Here is an 18234-nt window from a genome sequence, read left to right as displayed (position 1 = left end):
GCTATGGCAGGTGAATCAGTCCCATGCTGTGCTATTGACAGTGCTATGGCAGGTGAATCAGTCCCATGGTCTACACCCTATTGACAGTGCTATGGCAGGTGAATCAGCCCCATGTTGTACACCCTATTGACAGTGCTATGGCAGGTGGATCAGTCCTCAGTTCCATGGTGTACACCCTATTGACCAGTGCTATGGCAGGTGAAGTCAGTCCCATGCTGTGCTTATTGGCAGTGCTATGGCAGTTGAAGAATCAGTCCCATGGTCTACACCATTGCAGTCCTATTGACAGTGGCTATGGCAGTTTGAGATCATTCCCATGTGTCATGCTACCCTATTGACAGTGCTATGGCAGGTGAATCAGTCCCATGCTGTGCTATTGACAGTGCTATGGCAGGTGAATCAGTCCCATGGTGTACACCCTATTGACAGTGCTATGGCAGGTGAATCAGTCCCATGTTGTACACCCTATTGGCAGTGCTATGGCAGGTGAATCAGTCCCATGCTGTTCACCCTATTGACAGTGCTATGGAAGGTGAATCAGTCCCATGGTGCTGTGCTATTGACAGTGCTATGGCAGGTGAATCAGTTCCATGTTGTACACCCTATTGACAGTGCTAGGGCAGGTGAATCAGTCCCATGCTGTGCTAATGACAGTGCTATGGCATGTGAATCAGTCCCAGTCTATCCATATTGTCAGTGCTATGGCAGGTGAATCAGTGCAAGGTGTGCTATTGACAGTGGTGAATCAGTCCCATGCTGTGCTATTGACAGTGCTATGGCAGGTGAATCAATCCCATGGCTACACACCTACCCTATTGACAGTGCTATAGCAGGTGGATCAGTCCCATGGCAGCTATTGACAGTGCTATAGCAGGTGAATCAGTCCCATGCTGTGCTATTGACAGTGCTATAGCAGGTGAATCAGTCCCATGCTGTGCTATTGACAGTGCTATAGCAGGTGAATCAGCCCCATGCTGTGCTATTGACAGTGCTATGGCAGGTGAATCAGTGGACCATGCTGTGCTATTGACAGTGCTATAGCAGGTGAATTCAGTCCCTATCCTATACCCTATTGACAGTGCCAGGGCTGTATCGTGGAACTAGATTTCATTATGGGAACTTGTTTTAATTGGTAGTGCATAAAATTCCCTTAAGAATTCAAGTCTGTGTGTTGTGTGTCCTCTTCCAGCTCTGGGCTTGTTTGCTCTGCATGAAGAATTATCTCCTTGTAATTGTTTGTCTTGCAGGTTTTCCACAACACAGGGAGCTTGGAGTGCTGATTGCATCTCATCACGAGGAAACTGTTTCTTAGTCAACAGCTGATTATAATATTCATTAGCAGCTGTACACAACCCCCCCCCCCCCCCCCCCTTATCTGCTCTCTTCCTCCAATCTCCCCTCACCACCTCTATATCCTCTCATCTCTCACCCTCCCCTCCCCTCTCACCTCTATCTCCTCATCTCTCCCCTCCCCTCCTCTATCTCCTCTCATCTCTCACCTCTCCCCTCCCCTCTCACCTCTATCTCCTCATCTCTCCCCTCCCCTCCTCTATCTCCTCTCATTTCTCTCCTCTCCTCTCCCATCCCCTCTCACCTCTATCTCCTCATCTCACCCCTCCCCTCCTCTATATCCTCTCATCTCTCACCTCTCCCCTCCCCTCTCACCTCTATCTCCTCATCTCTCCCCTCCCCTCCTCTATCTCCTCTCATTTCTCTCCTCTCTCCCCTCCCCTCTCACCTCTATCTCCTCATCTCTCCCCTCCCCTCCTCTATCTCCTCTCATTTCTCTCCTCTCCTCTCCCATCCCCTCTCACCTCTATCTCCTCATCTCTCCCCTCCCCTCCTCTATCTCCTCTCATCTCTCTCCTCTCCCCTCCCCTCTCCCCTCTATCTCCTCATCTCTCCCCTCCCCTCCTCTATCTCCTCTCATCTCTCTCCTCTCCCCTCCCCTCTCACCTCTATCTCCTCATCTCCCCCCTCCCCTCCTCTATCTCCTCTCATTTCTCTCCTCTCCCCTCCCCTCTCACCTCTATCTCCTCATCTCACCCCTCCCCTCCTCTATCTCCTCTCATTCTCTCTCCTCTCCCCTCCCCTCTCACCTCTATCTCCTCATCTCTCCCCTCCCCTCCTCTATCTCCTCTCATTTCTCTCTCTCTCCTCTCCCCTCCCCTCTCACCTCTATCTCCTCATCTCTCCCCTCCCCTCCTCTATCTCCTCTCATCTCTCACCTCTCCCCTCCCCTCTCACCTCTATCTCCTCATCTCTCCCCTCCCCTCCTCTATCTCCTCTCATTTCTCTCCTCTCCTCTCCCATCCCCTCTCACCTCTATCTCCTCATCTCTCCCCTCCCCTCCTGTATCTCCTCTCATTTCTCTCCTCTCTCCCCTCCCCTCTCACCTCTATCTCCTCATCTCTCCCCTCCCCTCCTCTATCTCCTCTCATTTCTCTCCTCTCCTCTCCCCTCCCCTCTCACCTCTATCTCCTCATCTCTCCCCTCCCCTCCTGTATCTCCTCTCATTTCTCTCCTCTCCTCTCCCATCCCCTCTCACCTCTATCTCCTCATCTCTCCCCTCCCCTCCTCTATCTCCTCTCATTTCTCTCCTCTCCTCTCCCTATCTCCCTCTCACCCCTCTTCTCCCTGTCCGCGTCCCGCGCCCGTCGCCTCTACGGGTCAGGGCGGTCCTGGGTGTGCCTGGGCTGTCGCTCCGCGTCCATCTCCCCCCTCCTCCTCTCTCCCCTCCCCTCTCACCTCTATCTCCTCATCTCTCCCCTCCCCTCCTCTATCTCCTCTCATTTCTCTCCTCTCCTCTCCCATCCCCTCTCACCTCTATCTCCTCATCTCTCCCCTCCCCTCCTCTATCTCCTCTCATTTCTCTCCTCTCCTCTCCCCTCCCCTCTCACCTCTATCTCCTCATCTCTCCCCTCCCCTCCTCTATCTCCTCTCATTTCTCTCCCTCTCCCCTCCCCTCTCACCTCTATCTCCTCATCTCACCCCTCCCCTCCTCTATATCCTCTCATCTCTCACCTCTCCCCTCCCCTCTCACCTCTATCTCCTCATCTCACCCCTCCCCTCCTCTATATCCTCTCATCTCTCACCTCTCCCCTCCCCTCTCACCTCTATCTCCTCATCTCACCCCTCCCCTCCTCTATATCCTCTCATCTCTCACCTCTCCCCTCCCCTCTCACCTCTATCTCCTCATCTCACCCCTCCCCTCCTCTATCTCCTCTCATCTCTCACCTCTCCCCTCCCCTCTCACCTCTATCTCCTCATCTCTCCCCTCCCCTCCTCTATCTCCTCTCATCTCTCTCCTCTCCCCTCCCCTCTCACCTCTATCTCCTCATCTCTCCCCTCCCCTCCTCTATCTCCTCTCATCTCTCTCCTCTCCCATCCCCTCTCACCTCTATCTCCTCATCTCTCCCCTCCCCTCCTCTATCTCCTCTCATTTCTCTCCTCTCCTCTCCCATCCCCTCTCACCTCTATCTCCTCATCTCTCCCCTCCCCTCCTCTATCTCCTCTCATTTCTCTCCTCTCCTCTCCCTCCCCTCTCACCTCTATCTCCTCATCTCTCCCCTCCCCTCCTCTATCTCCTCTCATTTCTCTCCTCTCCTCTCCCATCCCCTCTCACCTCTATCTCCTCATCTCTCCCCTCCCCTCCTCTATCTCCTCTCATTCTCTCTCTCCTCTCCCCTCCCCTCTCACCTCTATCTCCTCATCTCTCCCCTCCCCTCCTCTATCTCCTCTCATCTCTCACCTCTCCCCTCCCCTCTCACCTCTATCTCCTCATCTCACCCCTCCCCTCCTCTATCTCCTCTCATCTCTCACCTCTCCCCTCCCCTCTCACCTCTATCTCCTCATCTCACCCCTCCCCTCCTCTATATCCTCTCATCTCTCACCTCTCCCCTCCCCTCTCACCTCTATCTCCTCATCTCTCCCCTCCCCTCCTCTATCTCCTCTCATTTCTCTCCTCTCCCCTCCCCTCTCACCTCTATCTCCTCATCTCACCCCTCCCCTCCTCTATCTCCTCTCATTTCTCTCCTCTCCCCCCTCCTCTCCAATAGAGGAGTAGATCGCGGAGCGCTCCCCGCCCCTCGCACCATCTAGCTCCCTCATCGCACCCCGCCCCTCCTCTAGATCCTCGCAAGCTCGCACCTCTCCCCTCCCCTCTCACCGCTATCTCCGCATCGCGCCTCGCCTCTCCCTCCTGGAGCGCCGCGCATGGGGCGCCTCTAGAGTAAAAGATCCCCGAGAGGAGAGGGTAGGGGACCGTGGAGCTATCTCGAGTTCTCTCTCTCTCTCTCTCCTCTTCTCCCACCCCCTCTCTCCTCTCCCTCTCTCCCATCTCCCCTTCTCCCCTCTCCCCTCTCCCCTCTCTGATGCTGTTCTCATTGTTGAAGGCATTGCTGCTGCAGGGTGTACAGTTTCAAGCGACTCTCAATGCTGCTGATTTGCAGTTTTCACTTTGCTGGCTTTCAAAGCGAAGCTGACAGAGAATCTGAGAGTCAGTGAGTGTGTGAGTCAGACCCAAAACTCAGAGTCCAAAAACACTTCCACCCAGAGAGAGTGCAGAGAGAGAAACTAGCGGGAGCAGCTTCACAGATTATTATTATTATTATTATTATTATTATTATTTATTATATTTTTATTATTATTCTTAAAAAATTTTTAAACAGTATAATATAATAATTAAAATATATAAAAGATTTCTACAATTCAATTATTAATAGTAACTTTTTTGTATTTTTAATAATTATATAAGATTTCTCTAATTTATTATTATTATTATTATTATTATTATTATTATTATTAGTATTATAAATTATACTTTAAAAAACCAATTTATTTCCTTTAATTTTCACGTTTTTTTTATCATTTCAAACGCTTTTATGAATAATACAAACGTTTTTTTTGTTTGTTTTTATTTGAGGAAAATATTTTAATTTAAACTGGAACAGAAAAGTTTTTTTGAACAGACTTTGAAAAGACGTTCCACTTGGGAAAAATCGAACTTTCCTCAGAATCTGGAGACATTTGTGGATTGAATTCTTCATCCTTCGATTTTGCACGTTTTTGGGGTTTTTTTTTTCAATCGATCAACTCGATTAGAAACAGATAATCTATTATTTTTTTTTTTTTTCGGATTAAACATCTTTGGATTAATTTGCTGCAGATTCTAAAACAGAATTCTTCACATTTCCCTGGCATTCCCTAAAACCCTAAATCGGGTCGGAGGGATCGTACAAAATAAGGAATTATATATATTTTAGGGCGCTTTCCAGATTCGCGCCTCCTAGTGGTCGAAACGAGGCATTAACTTAGCGAGGCGAGAGCTGGCATTGCAACAGGCGAGCGAACTGAGAAACACGTTGATCGCAGAAATTTGCCTGACTCTCTGTCTCACACCATCTCTCGCTCCTGTATTAAAAAAAATAATATTATATAATATATATAATCACTTTGTTTTTAAAATGGCTTTGCAAGACATTTGCCGTCAACCGCACACCCCTGCCTTTCCCTACTCCCACAAATGGAACGACCCGATCTCATTAGCCTTAGCCGGGGGCGATACCAACACCGTCCTGGGGTGGGGGGGATCCGCACCGCTGCCGTTTTACACGCCGTTCAGCGCTAACCCCTCCCTCCGTGCCCAGACCCCGAACCGCGCTCCCCAGAGTCCGATCCCCGGACGGGCCGGCGTGACCGTCCCCTTCGAGCTTGCTCACGGCACCACCACCTTGTCGTTCAAGTTCCAGGGCGGGGTGATAGCCGCGGCCGACACCCGCTCCAGCTGCGCCGGGTACGTGGAGTGCCCCACGGCCCAGAAAGTGATCCCCATCCACAGCCACCTGGTCGGGACCACGTCGGGGACCTCGGCGGACTGCATGCTGTGGAAACGCATCCTATCCCGGGAGTGCCGGCTCTACCAGCTGCGCAGCTCGGCGCCCCTGCCGGTGAGGGGCGCGGCCAGGCTGCTGGCGGCCGCGCTGGCCCGTTTCAAAGGGACCGAGCTGTGCGTGGCGGCCACGCTGTGCGGCTGGGACCGGGCCGGCCCGGCTCTTCACTACGTGTACAGCGACGGGACGCGGCTGGAGGGGCAGCTGTTCTCCGTGGGCTCGGGTTCGCCCTACGCGTACTCGGTTTTGGACCGGGAGTACCGCTTCGACATGAGCGTGCCCGAGGCGTACGCCCTGGCGCGGAACGCCGTGTACCACGCCACGCACCGCGATGCCTACTCCGGGGGGTGCGTGGATCTGTATCACGTGACCGAGAGCGGGTGGAGGAAAATCGGGAGGGACGACCTGCTGCCGGTTTATTACCAGAAGAAGGGGGGAGGGGTGGTGCTGGGTTCTGAAGGGGGGAGATGCTGCGTTGTTCTGAAGGGGGAGGGGTGGTGCGTGGGTTCCCCCCTCGAACAAGGGGGGGAGCCTGTTCTGACCACCTCGCACCCAGGGGGTGGTGGGTGGGTTCTGACTTGGGGGTGCGTTGGTTCTGAAGTGGGGGAGGGGGTGGTGCGTGGGTTCCCACCCCACGGGGGGGGTGGGGGTGTGCGTGGGTTCTGAAGGGGTGACCCAAGGGAAGGGGGAGGTGGTTTGCGTGGGTTCTGAAGGGGGGAGCTGTTCTGAAGGGGGAGGGGGTGTGTGCGTGACTTTCTCCCCCAGGGGCACCAAGCTGTTCTGAAGGGGTGAGGGGGGTGTGTGCTTGGGTTCTGACAAGGGGGAGCTGTTCTGAAGGGGGAGGGGGTGGGTGCGTGGGTTCTGAAGGGGGAGCTGTTTCTGAAGGGGGAGGGGGTTGGTGCGTCGACCCTTTCTGAAGGGGAGCTGTTCTGAAGGGGGAGGGGGTGGTGCGTGGGTTCTGAAGGGGGAGCTGTTCTGAAGGGGGACAAGGGGTGGTGCTGGTTCTGAAGGGGGAGCTTGTTCTGAACTTCCCCCTGTTCTGAAGGGGGAGGACTTCCCCCCTGGTGCGTGGGTCCCCCTGAAGGGGGAGACTGTGCTGTTCTGAACAAGGGGAGGGGGGGGTGCGTGGGTTCTGAAGGGGGAGCTGTTCTGAAGGGGGAGGGGGTGGTGCGTGGGTTCTGAAGGGGGGAGCTGTTCTGAAGGGGGAGGGGGTGGTGACAAGGTTCTGAACCCCCAGCTGTCACTGAAGGGGAGGGGTGGTGCGTGACTTTCTGAAGGGCACCCAAGACTTCTGAAGGGGAGAGGGGTGGTGCGTGGGTTCTGAAGGGGGAGCTGTTCTGAAGGGGAGGGGGTGGTGCGTGGGTTCTGAGGGGGAGCTGTTCTGAAGGTCGGGAGGGGTGGGTGCGTGGGTTCTGAAGGGGGAGGGAAGGGGGAGGGGTGACAAGACGTGGGTTCCCCCCCTGTTTCGAGGGGGAGCCTCTGTTCTGAAGGGGGAAGGGGTGGTGCGTGGTTTCTGAAGGGGGAGGGAAGGGGGAGAGGGGATTAAAAACGAAGGATATAAATTGTGTTTAAACTTTTCATTTCTGCCAGAGTTGCCATAGTTACAGAGGTGGAAAGTGTCTTTATGTCAGGAGTTCATTTGTGAGGAAAAAAATTAAATAAAAAATCACCTCAGTTCAGGTCAGTGCGCCCTGGTAAATAACAAGCAGCAATGCACATTAAAAATAAAATAAAAGACAGAACAAAATGAGGGGCTTTTCCACTGCAGGAGGGGTAACAGAGATGAGGAGCGGCTTCAGGGTCTGGATGAAGGTTCAATTGCTTCAAACCAGTGGTTTTCATTCTCAATTAACTAGACCCTTAATTGAACTGATCCTTAGCTTAATTAGAGCTCGTTCATTGTTTTCAGCTTTTAGACAGTCGCAGATTTCAAGGTGTAGTGTGTTATTAATAGCCTGAACTGTGCAAGGGCTTTTGTTTTCGGAGCTGAGAACAATTCCAAAAGCTCTAATTAAGCTAATGATCAGTTCAATTAAGGGTCTCGTTAAGAGCTCAGCAGACACTGGGGACCCCCCAGGAACGGGACTGGGAACCGCTGGCTTAAAATAGAAGGGTCGGCTTCGGCCACCCCTGCTTTTCCCAGCTTCCTTAAATGGCACGACCCGCTTGCATTAGCCCTGGTTGGGGGAGGCTGTACCAACTATGGCGTAAATGGGGGAGTTGTATCCTCCCCCTTGCATTTTACAAAAGATAAAATGCATTTTTTTGCATTTTTTTTTTTTTTTTATTGATTTTGTTTTTAATCAAAGTAGAAAAAAATAATAAAAACAAATGACCCTGAGCAAACGCATCTCTCTTTAAATCACACTTTCTCTGCGCTGCTGTATTCTCGTACCCTCTTGTACTCTTAAGCCTCTGTTGCTGTTCTTCTTGTTGCTCAGATGGCCGCGTTGCTTTGACTGCGAGTCCAGGAGCTGTTCTTCAGTTCTAGCTGCACTGCCATAGTTATTGTATTGTGAATCGGTCCAGCCCTGGCTAGGACTACAGCTCCCAGCATGCCTCTGCACCCGTGGCAATGGCGAGGGATGCTGGGAGCTGTAGTTCTTTAACTGCAATGCGCTGGGCTGGGCTGTATTACATTGTTTTTGCTCAGTCTGTGTTGCTTGGACTGCGAGTTCAGGAGCTGCGCTGCCATAGACACGCGCAGCACAGGCTAGATCAGCCAGCGTCTTTATAGAACAGCCAGCAGCGCCATCTACTCTATAGCTAGTGTATTGCCAGCAACACAAACTGATGAATAAAATATAAAGCTCAGAGTTTGAGTAATTACAAAAAAATATTCAAATTCTGCAATTATCCTAAAAAAGTAAAGCATTATTATTATTATTATTATTATTATTATTATTATTATTATTATTATTATTATTATTATTATTATTATATTTGATAGATATATAAATCGTTTGGCTAGATAGATAGATAGATAGATAGATAGATAGATAGATAGATAGATAGATAGATAGATAGATAGATAGATAGATACTGATAGATAGATACTGATAGATAGAGAGATAGATACTGATAGATAGATAGATAGATACAGATAGATAGATAGAGAGATAGATACTGATAGATAGATAGATAGATAGATAGATAGATAGATAGATAGATAGATAGATACTAGATGATATGAATAGATATATATAGATATGATATCTAGATCTAGATAGATATCATAGATAGATAGATAGATTGATATAGATATGATAGATAGATAGATAGATAGATAGATAGATAGATAGATAGATACTGATAGATAGATAGATAGATACTGATAGATAGATAGATAGATAGATACTGATAGATAGATAGATAGATTGAAGATAGATAGATACTGATAGATACGTGATAGATAGATAGATAGATAGATAGATAGATAGATAGATAGATAGATACTGATAGATAGATAGATAGATAGACTGCAGTATCATGCGATTAATTACTTTGCCCTTGACAAAGATGGCAACTGGTTACCCTATTTTCAATGGAAGTGAAGCCAATCAGAAGGGGCAAACGGACGCGTTCGAGGCGCGCCCTTACTGCAGATGGCGGACTTCTCCCTTAATATGAACAGAGACTGAAGCCAGACTTGTGCCCCAAAGTCAGTCAGGAGGAGTGACGCGCTTCCTCCGAAGCGGGTTTTTTTGGGTGTTTTAAAAGGACGGAAGGGCTCTGAACGCAGACTCATCCTGAGAAGATGGCGCTGGCGAATGTGCTGCGCGGTGAATCGGCTTTTTTTTCCAACAATGCCCGGTCTTTCGGCCTCGCCGAGTCGCTGGCCGGAGCGGCTTCGGGTGAGGGGCTCAGCTTTGCGGTCAGGGATCCACTCTGCCCCGAGGCGGGGGTCGGGCCTGAGGAGAAGATTGAGTTTCTTCACGGGACAACGACTCTGGCGTTCAAGGTGAGACAATAAACAAAAAACAAAAACAAACAAAAAAAAAACAAAAAAAAAAAAACATGTTTCAAGTTGCAATAACCCAAAGTAGTGTTTATTTGTTAACTCTTTGTTTACGAGTCTCACGGATAGGATGCGATACGAGAGAGTCGACACTTTTAAAAACGTTTAATTAAACTTGTATTTTGATTTTAGACTTCTGTTTAAGTTAAAACGAACGATACGTCAAAATGATGATGATGATAATAATAATAATAATAATAATAATAATAATAATAATAATAATAATAGTAGTAGTTGAAAGTGACGATCCGGAGTAATTCGCTGTGTCACGCACCCCCGTCCTAATTTAGTATCAGATTATCCACAAAATATCTCGCAAGTGAAAATGATTAACACGAAATGCTAGCGAGCCACGAACTATCCCACTGACCCCCCTCCCCCCCTAAAACGTTTACTAATACTGATTGCCTTTATGGGGTTCTCAACCCGGTCCCGGGGTCCCCCTCTCTCCCCCTCCCCTCATCTCTCTCTCCCCTCATCTCTCGCTCTCTCCCCCTCCCCTCATCTCTCTCTCCCCTCATCTCTCTCTCCCCTCATGTCTGTCTCTCTCAGTTCCAGCATGGCGTGATCGTGGCGGTGGATTCCCGTGCCACGGCGGGCGCCTACATCGCGTCCCAGACGGTGAAGAAGGTGATCGAGATCAACCCGTACCTGCTGGGCACGATGGCCGGGGGTGCGGCGGACTGCAGCTTCTGGGAGCGGCTTCTGGCCCGCCAGTGCCGCGTCTATGAGCTGCGCAACAAGGAACGCATCTCCGTGGCAGCGGCCTCCAAGCTGCTCGCCAACATGGTGTACCAGTACAAGGGCATGGGCCTGTCCATGGGGACCATGGTGTGCGGCTGGGACAAGAGAGGCCCTGGTGAGACGCACAGACACGCGCACAGACACACACAGAGCAAGCCACGTGAATTCGGTTTAAGAAACGTCAACTCATGTTGTTCCTGGATGTTTTACATTTTTATTATTTTATTTATTGTTTGTCATGATTTCAGTGGTAACTTTTTTTTAACCCTTATAGCGGTCCATTTATTCAGCGTTTGTCAGGTCCAATTCATTTTCACTCGCGCTGTTTAAAATATTTCCAGAGTAAAACAGGTTTAAAAGGCCCTGAGTATCAACAGGACACTCAGTACTGCATCTCCAGCCAAGCCCCACCCCTTGTTGGCTGTATTTTTCACACACCTCTTTGTAGACGTGCGCACTGATAAATCCTCTCCTGATCACTCGTTTTATCACCAAACTCCTCAATAATGTGATCCAAGTCATTATTTTATTAGTGTAACATCTCAAAAAGCTCTGCAGGTGTCTGTGATGTTCTTTACGATAAAATCTCGCTACACGTACGGTTTTCGAGAGGAGTAGAAATCAATAACGTACAGGCTATGAGATCCGTCTCACTCAGCCATTGAAAGGTTTCCTCTGCTTTTTCTGGAGAAAAAACGACTAGAGACCCGGGCTTGACGTCTTTTTGACGATGTGGGACAGGGTCCAGGCATCGGACTGGAAAGAGAAAATTGTAATGTCAGACCTGGTCCGGGACAGGACCGCGAAGGGTTATTTGAACTAATAATGTGCTTAATTATATCTTAATTGTTCTCAGCTCCTAAAAAGTTGACTATTTTCATAAAACAATTATACAAATAAAGGGTCTGGTTTACACTTAGCAATAATTAATACATGACTGTGGACATTTCTTTAATTCAGCCTTGTGAAGTTAGAAGGCAGTCAGTGCGTGTGTTATGAATTCTAGAATCGCTGCTCTGAATATAGTTCTGAGACTAATGAAACTGGGTCCCAGTGTCGGCCATCTTGGCTCCTGTGATCCATTGACTGGAATGGGGTACTGGCTCTGTGTTTGAGCCCCAATGGCACAGTTTCTTCTCTGACGCTGACTGCCTGCTTGTGCCCCCAGGTCTGTACTATGTGGATTCGGAGGGGAACCGCGTGTGTGGAGACTGCTTCTCTGTGGGCTCGGGTTCGATGTATGCATACGGGGTGCTGGACAGCGGCCGCAGGGAGGATTTGAGCGTGGAGGAGGCCTGCGACCTCGCCAGGCGTGCCATTTACCAGGCCACTTACCGGGATGCCTACTCCGGGGGTCAGGTGAACCTGTACCATGTGAGGGAGGAGGGCTGGGTGAGAGTGTCCCAGGACGACGTGCTGAAACTGCACGAGCAGTACAGGCAGGAGGAGAAATAGAGGAGCCAACACAACAAACGCAGGAGGAGAGAGAGAGATAATACAACACACACACACACAGTACTGACAGGAGGAGAAATAGAGGAGCCAACACAACACACACAGCAGGAGAGATACAGGCATAAGACTTGCTGTGTTTATGTCCACTATCCCACAATCCCATTGGGTAAAAGCTGATTTTTCCACGCCTCCACTATCCCACAATCCACCGCAGCGTGGAGACCCTGCAGTCCTGTCTCGGCGCTTGCTGTCTGTGGTTTCAAAACATCCCCTTTTTTTGTTCGCCTGAGGGCCTTTTTTGCACTTCTCCCCTGATCATCGAGCAAAGAGCTGGCCCCCTCTGGTCCTATTCCCGCTCCCCCCTTTAAGACTTCCTCTTCAGCTGCCTCCCTCATAGTCGCGCAGTCTGACTCTGCCTACCTCGACGGCTTGATCCTGGTGAAATAAATATGTTTTTTGAAAGATGTCTGTTTCTCCCTTGCAGCTGTTCAATTGAACTGTTTCCTAAGGATGTACAAACACTACACTCTCTCTCTCTTGTGTCTTCTCTCACTTTCTCTGTGTCTCTCTCACTGTCTCAGCAGTAGAGCATTTTCAGATCTGTTACTTAAATAGCTTTCTTCAGTGATTTTTTTTTTTAAAGGAGAGCTAAACCAGCACTTAATCTCGCCTCTTGGCGATGGTGCTAAAGTGAGTAAGAGTTTTGTTTTGAAGATGGGCAGGCTGTCCCTTACACGCTGTTTGGTTACTTTGATCCTTTTTCATTTTCTGTCCAAGTTTTGTGAACCCCTCAGAAAAAGGGGAATAGTCTAATACCAATAAAGTTTTGGACTTTAATTCTTTGAGTCTTGTGTTTTTTTTTTTTTTTTTCACTAATATTTAAAACTATGCAGATTGAAACTCAGGAGGATTCTCTGAATCATGTTTAGTGTTGCTGTATAATATATAAAACTATGCAGATTGAAACTCAGGGGGGCTGTCTGAATCGTGTTTAGTGTTGCTGTATAATATATAAAACTATGCAGATTGAAGCTCAGGGGGGCTGTCTGAATCGTGTTTGGTGTTGCTGTATAATATATAAAACTATGCAGATTGAAGCTCAGGGGGGCTGTCTGAATCGTGTTTGGTGTTGCTGTATAATATATAAAACTATGCAGATTGAAGCTCAGGGGGGCTGTCTGAATCGTGTTTGGTGTTGCTGTATAATATATAAAACTATGCAGATTGAAGCTCAGGGGGGCTGTCTGAATCGTGTTTGGTGTTGCTGTATAATATATAAAACTATGCAGATTGAAGCTCAGGGGGGCTGTCTGAATCGTGTTTAGTGTTGCTGTATAATATATAAAACTATGCAGATTGAAGCTCAGGGGGGCTGCTTGATTGGACGAGTGGGCAAGTCGGATGGATTTGGAGAGCTGCCGATGAGTTTGTGATTTATCTTGGAGGATGCTGAGCGTTTAGAACAGCCGGGGGATAGAGGGGGGGGGGGAGCAAGATGGCAGATGGAGCAGGCCGTCTGTTACAGAGAAAGAAAGGGAGAGGGAACAGCACAGCTGAAAGGCAGAAGGGCTGCCTTTATTTTCTCTGTCTCCTTGCATTCGTCTGCAAGCTTCTTCGTTGACTTGAACGCTGTGTATTTTTTTGATCAAGCTCCTGCTCCTCAGCGGTGTGATCCAGTCCTGCTTTCACTAGGAGTTTAATAATCAGACTCCCGCTGCACAGCAGTGTGATCCAGTCCTGCTTTCACTAGGAGTTTAATAATCAGACTCCCGCTGCACAGCAGTGTGATCCAGTCCTGCTTTCACTAGGAGTTTAATAATCAGACTCCCGCTGCACAGCAGTGTGATCCAGTCCTGCTTTCCTGCTTTCACTAGGAGTTTAATAATCAGACTCCCGCTGCACAGCAGTGTGATCCAGTCCCTAATTTCACTAGGAGTTTAATAATAAGACACACCTGAGCTTGTTAGCTAGACACACTGGGGGCTGATCAAGCTGCTAGTGAAACCTGGACTGGATCACACTGCTGTGCAATAGGAGTCTGATTCCCAGCCCTGATGTGTCGGGTAGATCAGCCAGTCTTTATAGAAGAGCCAGCAGCGCCATCCAGTGGTCTGCTACTGTGGGTCGAGTTTGTATTGCTGGCAACACACCTAGTGCTGGCTGTTACTAATATAAATATGCTTTGACTACCCTGGGATAGTGGTTTTAGAGCAAGCCCCCTTTTAGGATTTTTGCAACAATTCTGAGTGCTTCTTGTTATTGCAATACTGAAATATGGTGTATATATATATATATATATATATATATATATATATATATATATATATATATATATATACAATTTGTTTTTTTAATGAGAACATTTTTAAAATGATGATAATGATGCTTATCTGCTGAGTCCAGGAGCTGCTCTTCAGTTCTAGCTGCGCTGCTGTAGTTATTGCATTGCGAATCGCTCCAGCCCTGGCTAGGACTACAGCTCCCAGCATGCCTCTGCACCTGCGGCAATGGTGAGGGATGCTGGGAGCTGTAGTTCTTTAACTGCAATGTGCTGGGCTGGGCTGTATTACATTGTTTTTGCTCAGTCTGTGTTGCTTTGACTGTGAGTTCAGGAGCTGCGCTGCCATAGACACGCGCAACACAGGCTAGATCAGCGCCATCTAGTGCACAGCTAGTGTATTGCCAGCAATACAAACTGGATTTGATGGGACAGTCTCTTTCTCTCATTCTGAAGAAGGTCCCGAGGAAGTTTCCTCATAATTGCACAAGATTTACTCTGGATTTCTGTAATAGAATGTTAGTTTCCTCAGAAATGTTTAAGCAGGAGAGAGAGAGGAGGAGGAGGAGGAGACTTTTAGATAATTCGGTCGTCTTCCATTTCTCTTGTCAAGCTTGTTGTGACAACCGGGCGCTGTGTATCCATGGCAACAGGATCCGCTGCAAGCCATCAGCCGATTTAACAAATGTGTATTTTTAGAAACTTGAATAAAGTAACGCTTTCTGTGCTTGGGTACAGCTACGGGACGGGGGGGGTGGGGGTGTGTGTTGAGTCAGATCTGTCTATCTGTGTGTGTGTCTCTCTGTGTCTCTGTATCTGTGTGAGTGTGTCTGTCCATCTGTGTGTGTGTGTGAGTGTGTTTCTGGATCTGTCTGTGTGTGTGTGTGAGATGTCTCTATCTGTGTGCGTGTCTGTGTGTGTATTTGTGTTTTTGTGAGGTGTGTGTGTGAGTGTGTTTCTGGATCTGTCTGTGTGTGTGTGAGATGTCTATCTGTGTGCGTGTCTGTGTGCGTGTCTGTGTTTGTGTGAGGTGCATCTGTCTGTGTGTGTGTTCGTTGAGTCAGCTTGCAGCTACAATTAGACACGAGTCCTGCTGTCGTGTAGCTATTCCCTCCCCCCTACCCCCCCCATGCCTCTGCCCCTGGCTCAGGTCACAGTGTGTTTATCTGGCTGTGATAAATATGGGGAGGGGGGGTCTGTCCTTCACTCTCCCTGTCTATTTTACAATTCATTTAACTTTACTGTGTAATCAGTCTGTCAGTATAGAGGGAGGGGGGATCCTGTTCTGTATTGAAAGCTAGCGTTAGTGTTACAGGGGAAGGCGTTTCCTTGCTCTGTATATGTTTTAGTTGTTTATGCCGTGTCTATGGGCTTTGGCAACACAAATCTTTTTATTGTGTGCCAATTTGAATTTGAGAGAGAGAATATATAGTGAATAAGAAAATAAACCAGAATCAAAAACTCGCACAAAAATGGTTTGATGATGAATCTAAATCCATCCGAACAAATTGAAGACATTTATCTAATCAAAAACGCCATCAACCCCAAAACCGAGAGACCCTAAAACCCTACAAACAAAACCCCGCAACACAGAAAAATCTAACGACTGGGGGGGGGGGGGGGGGGATTCAAACCCTTTATAAAGATACATAACATAAATAACTAACAAATAAACACATTTTAACTGGAGAAAAACTGAAGGTATTAGAACCATCAATTACAGAAACACAACTGATACCCTAATCACCCCACGAGAGCGACCGGAGAAGATCTAGGCATTTAAACCCGGAACCACCTGCAGCCAGGCCAGCACCAGCACTGAGATACTCAAACACAGCAGCCCTAAGTCACAAGAGGTAATGCTTAAATAGGGCTCCCCAATTCACAAGCGTGGAGACAACTTCGACCCCAGTAATGACGAAGGCATCTGTGTGTTCAGTAGTCCGAGGAAGGTGTTCTGCAGTATAATCAGGGCCTGCAGAATAGCCTTCCTTATGGATTAGATTGGCTTCCTGTCAAATCACGGCACCTCTGACCATACTTGCACCCCCCCACACCCTCATCGAAAGCCCAGCACCCCAAAACAGTAAAGGCATCGTCTGCCTGTTTCGTTGACTTTAAAAAAGTTGATTAATTTCATTTGGCATGAGGGTTTATATTGCGCCTCCCTCTCCTCTCTCCTCTTCTGTCTCTTTTTGCTCCCCCTCTATATTAAACACATCCCTCCTCCCTCTATATTAAACACTGCCCCCCCTCCCTCTATATTAAACACAACCACCCCTCTATATTAAACACATCCCTCCTCCCTCTATATTAAACACATCCCTCCTCCCTCTATATTAAACACTGCCCCCCCTCCCTCTATATTAAACACATCCCCCTCCCTCTATATTAAACACAATCCCTCCTCCCTCTATATTAAACACAATCCCTCCTCCCTCTATATTAAACACAATCCCTCCTCCCTCTATATTAAACACAGCCCCCCCTCCCTCTATATTAAACACAATCCCTCCTCCCTCTATATTAAACACATCCCCCCCCCTCCCTCTATATTAAACACAGCCCCCCCTCCCTCTATATTAAACACAATCCCCCCTCCCTCTATATTAAACACTGCCCCCCCTCCCTCTATATTAAACACAGCCCCCCCTCCCTCTATATTAAACACAACCACCCCTCTATATTAAACACATCCCTCCTCCCTCTATATTAAACACTGCCCCCCCTCCCTCTATATTAAACACAACCACCCCTCTATATTAAACACATCCCCCCTCCCTCTATATTAAACACAGCCCCCCCTCCCTCTATATTAAACACACCCCCCCTCTATATTAAACACCCCCCCTCTATATTAAACACCCCCCCTCCCTCTATATTAAACACCCCCCCTCTATATTAACACACCCCCCCTCTATATTAAAACAGCCCCCCCTAAAGGCCCTCTATATTAAACACAACCAACCCTTTGGCATGAGGGTTTATAACACTGCCCCCCCTCCCTCTATATTAAACACAATCCCCCCTCTATATTAAACACATCCCCCTCCCTCTATATTAAACACCCCCCCTCTATATTAAACACCCCCCCTCTATATTAAACACCCCTCCCTCTATATTAAACACCCCCCCTCTATATTAAACACCCCCCCTCTATATTAAACACACCCCCCCTCTATATTAAACACAATCCCCCTCCCTCTATATTAAACACCCCCCCTCTATATTAAACACCCCCCCTCTATATTAAACACCTCCTCCCTCTATATTAAACACCCCCCCTCTATATTAAACACCCCCCCTCCCTCTATATTAAACACACCCCTCCCTCTATATTAAACACCCCCCCTCTATATTAAACACACCCCCCCTCTATATTAAACACACTCCCCCCTCTATATTAAACACACCCCCTCCCTCTATGTGGGGGGGGAGGGACCCCCCTCCCTCTATATAAATTTGTGACCCCCCCCTCTATATACAATTTGTGTCGGGGGGGAGGGAATCCCTAAGGGAAGATCGTAACCCCCCTCCCTCTATATTAAACACAATCCCCCTTCCTCCCTCTATATTAAACACAATCCCTCCTCCCTCTATATTAAACACTGCCCCCCCTCCCTCTATATTAAACACAGCCCCACAAATTTGTGTCGGGCCGGAGGGGGATATAATTATGTGAACGGGGGCCCCCCTCCCTAATTTATTAAGTACAAATAATTTGGGGGGATATATTTACACAACCCCCCTCCCTGGCTATAGTAAATATATAATTTGTGTCAGCCCCCCCCTCTATATTACATAGACTTACATATATGCGTTCAGCATTAGATTTCAATAATTCATTT

The 18234-nt window shown here is 48.3% G+C and overlaps 2 protein-coding genes across 2 annotated transcripts; both read left to right on the top strand.

The window, feature by feature from the left end:
- The first annotated feature begins 5065 nt into the window (after positions 1-5065).
- On the top strand, positions 5066-6557 carry psmb11a (proteasome 20S subunit beta 11a). The gene has a single exon (XM_041236737.1). It carries the CDS (start codon positions 5466-5468, stop codon positions 6555-6557), a length of 1092 nt encoding a protein of 363 aa, XP_041092671.1. The 5' UTR covers positions 5066-5465.
- A 3050-nt stretch (positions 6558-9607) lies between these two features.
- Positions 9608-12943, top strand: psmb5 (proteasome 20S subunit beta 5). The gene is made up of 3 exons (XM_041236920.1): positions 9608-9852; positions 10462-10768; positions 11822-12943. The coding sequence occupies exons 1-3, from the start codon at positions 9649-9651 to the stop codon at positions 12106-12108; spliced, it is 798 nt and encodes a 265-aa protein (XP_041092854.1). The 5' UTR covers positions 9608-9648; the 3' UTR covers positions 12109-12943.
- Positions 12944-18234: the final 5291 nt, after the last annotated feature.

Source organism: Polyodon spathula, chromosome 42 (assembly GCF_017654505.1).
Source record: "Polyodon spathula isolate WHYD16114869_AA chromosome 42, ASM1765450v1, whole genome shotgun sequence".
Lineage (NCBI taxonomy): Eukaryota > Metazoa > Chordata > Actinopteri > Acipenseriformes > Polyodontidae > Polyodon > Polyodon spathula.
Note: the sequence above shows the minus strand (reverse complement) of the source record. Positions and strands in the feature narration are given on the sequence as shown.

What these genes read in the sequence shown, in the direction of transcription:
- psmb11a (XM_041236737.1), top strand. Translation starts at nt 5,466, where the DNA reads ATGGCTTTGCAAGACATTTGCCGTCAACCGCACACCCCTGCCTTTCCC.
- psmb5 (XM_041236920.1), top strand. Translation starts at nt 9,649, where the DNA reads ATGGCGCTGGCGAATGTGCTGCGCGGTGAATCGGCTTTTTTTTCCAAC. An exon ending in CAACGACTCTGGCGTTCAAG is followed by an intron (nt 9,853 to 10,461) that starts GTGAGACAATAA and finishes TGTCTCTCTCAG; the next exon opens with TTCCAGCATGGCGTGATCGT. An exon ending in CTGGGACAAGAGAGGCCCTG is followed by an intron (nt 10,769 to 11,821) that starts GTGAGACGCACA and finishes TTGTGCCCCCAG; the next exon opens with GTCTGTACTATGTGGATTCG.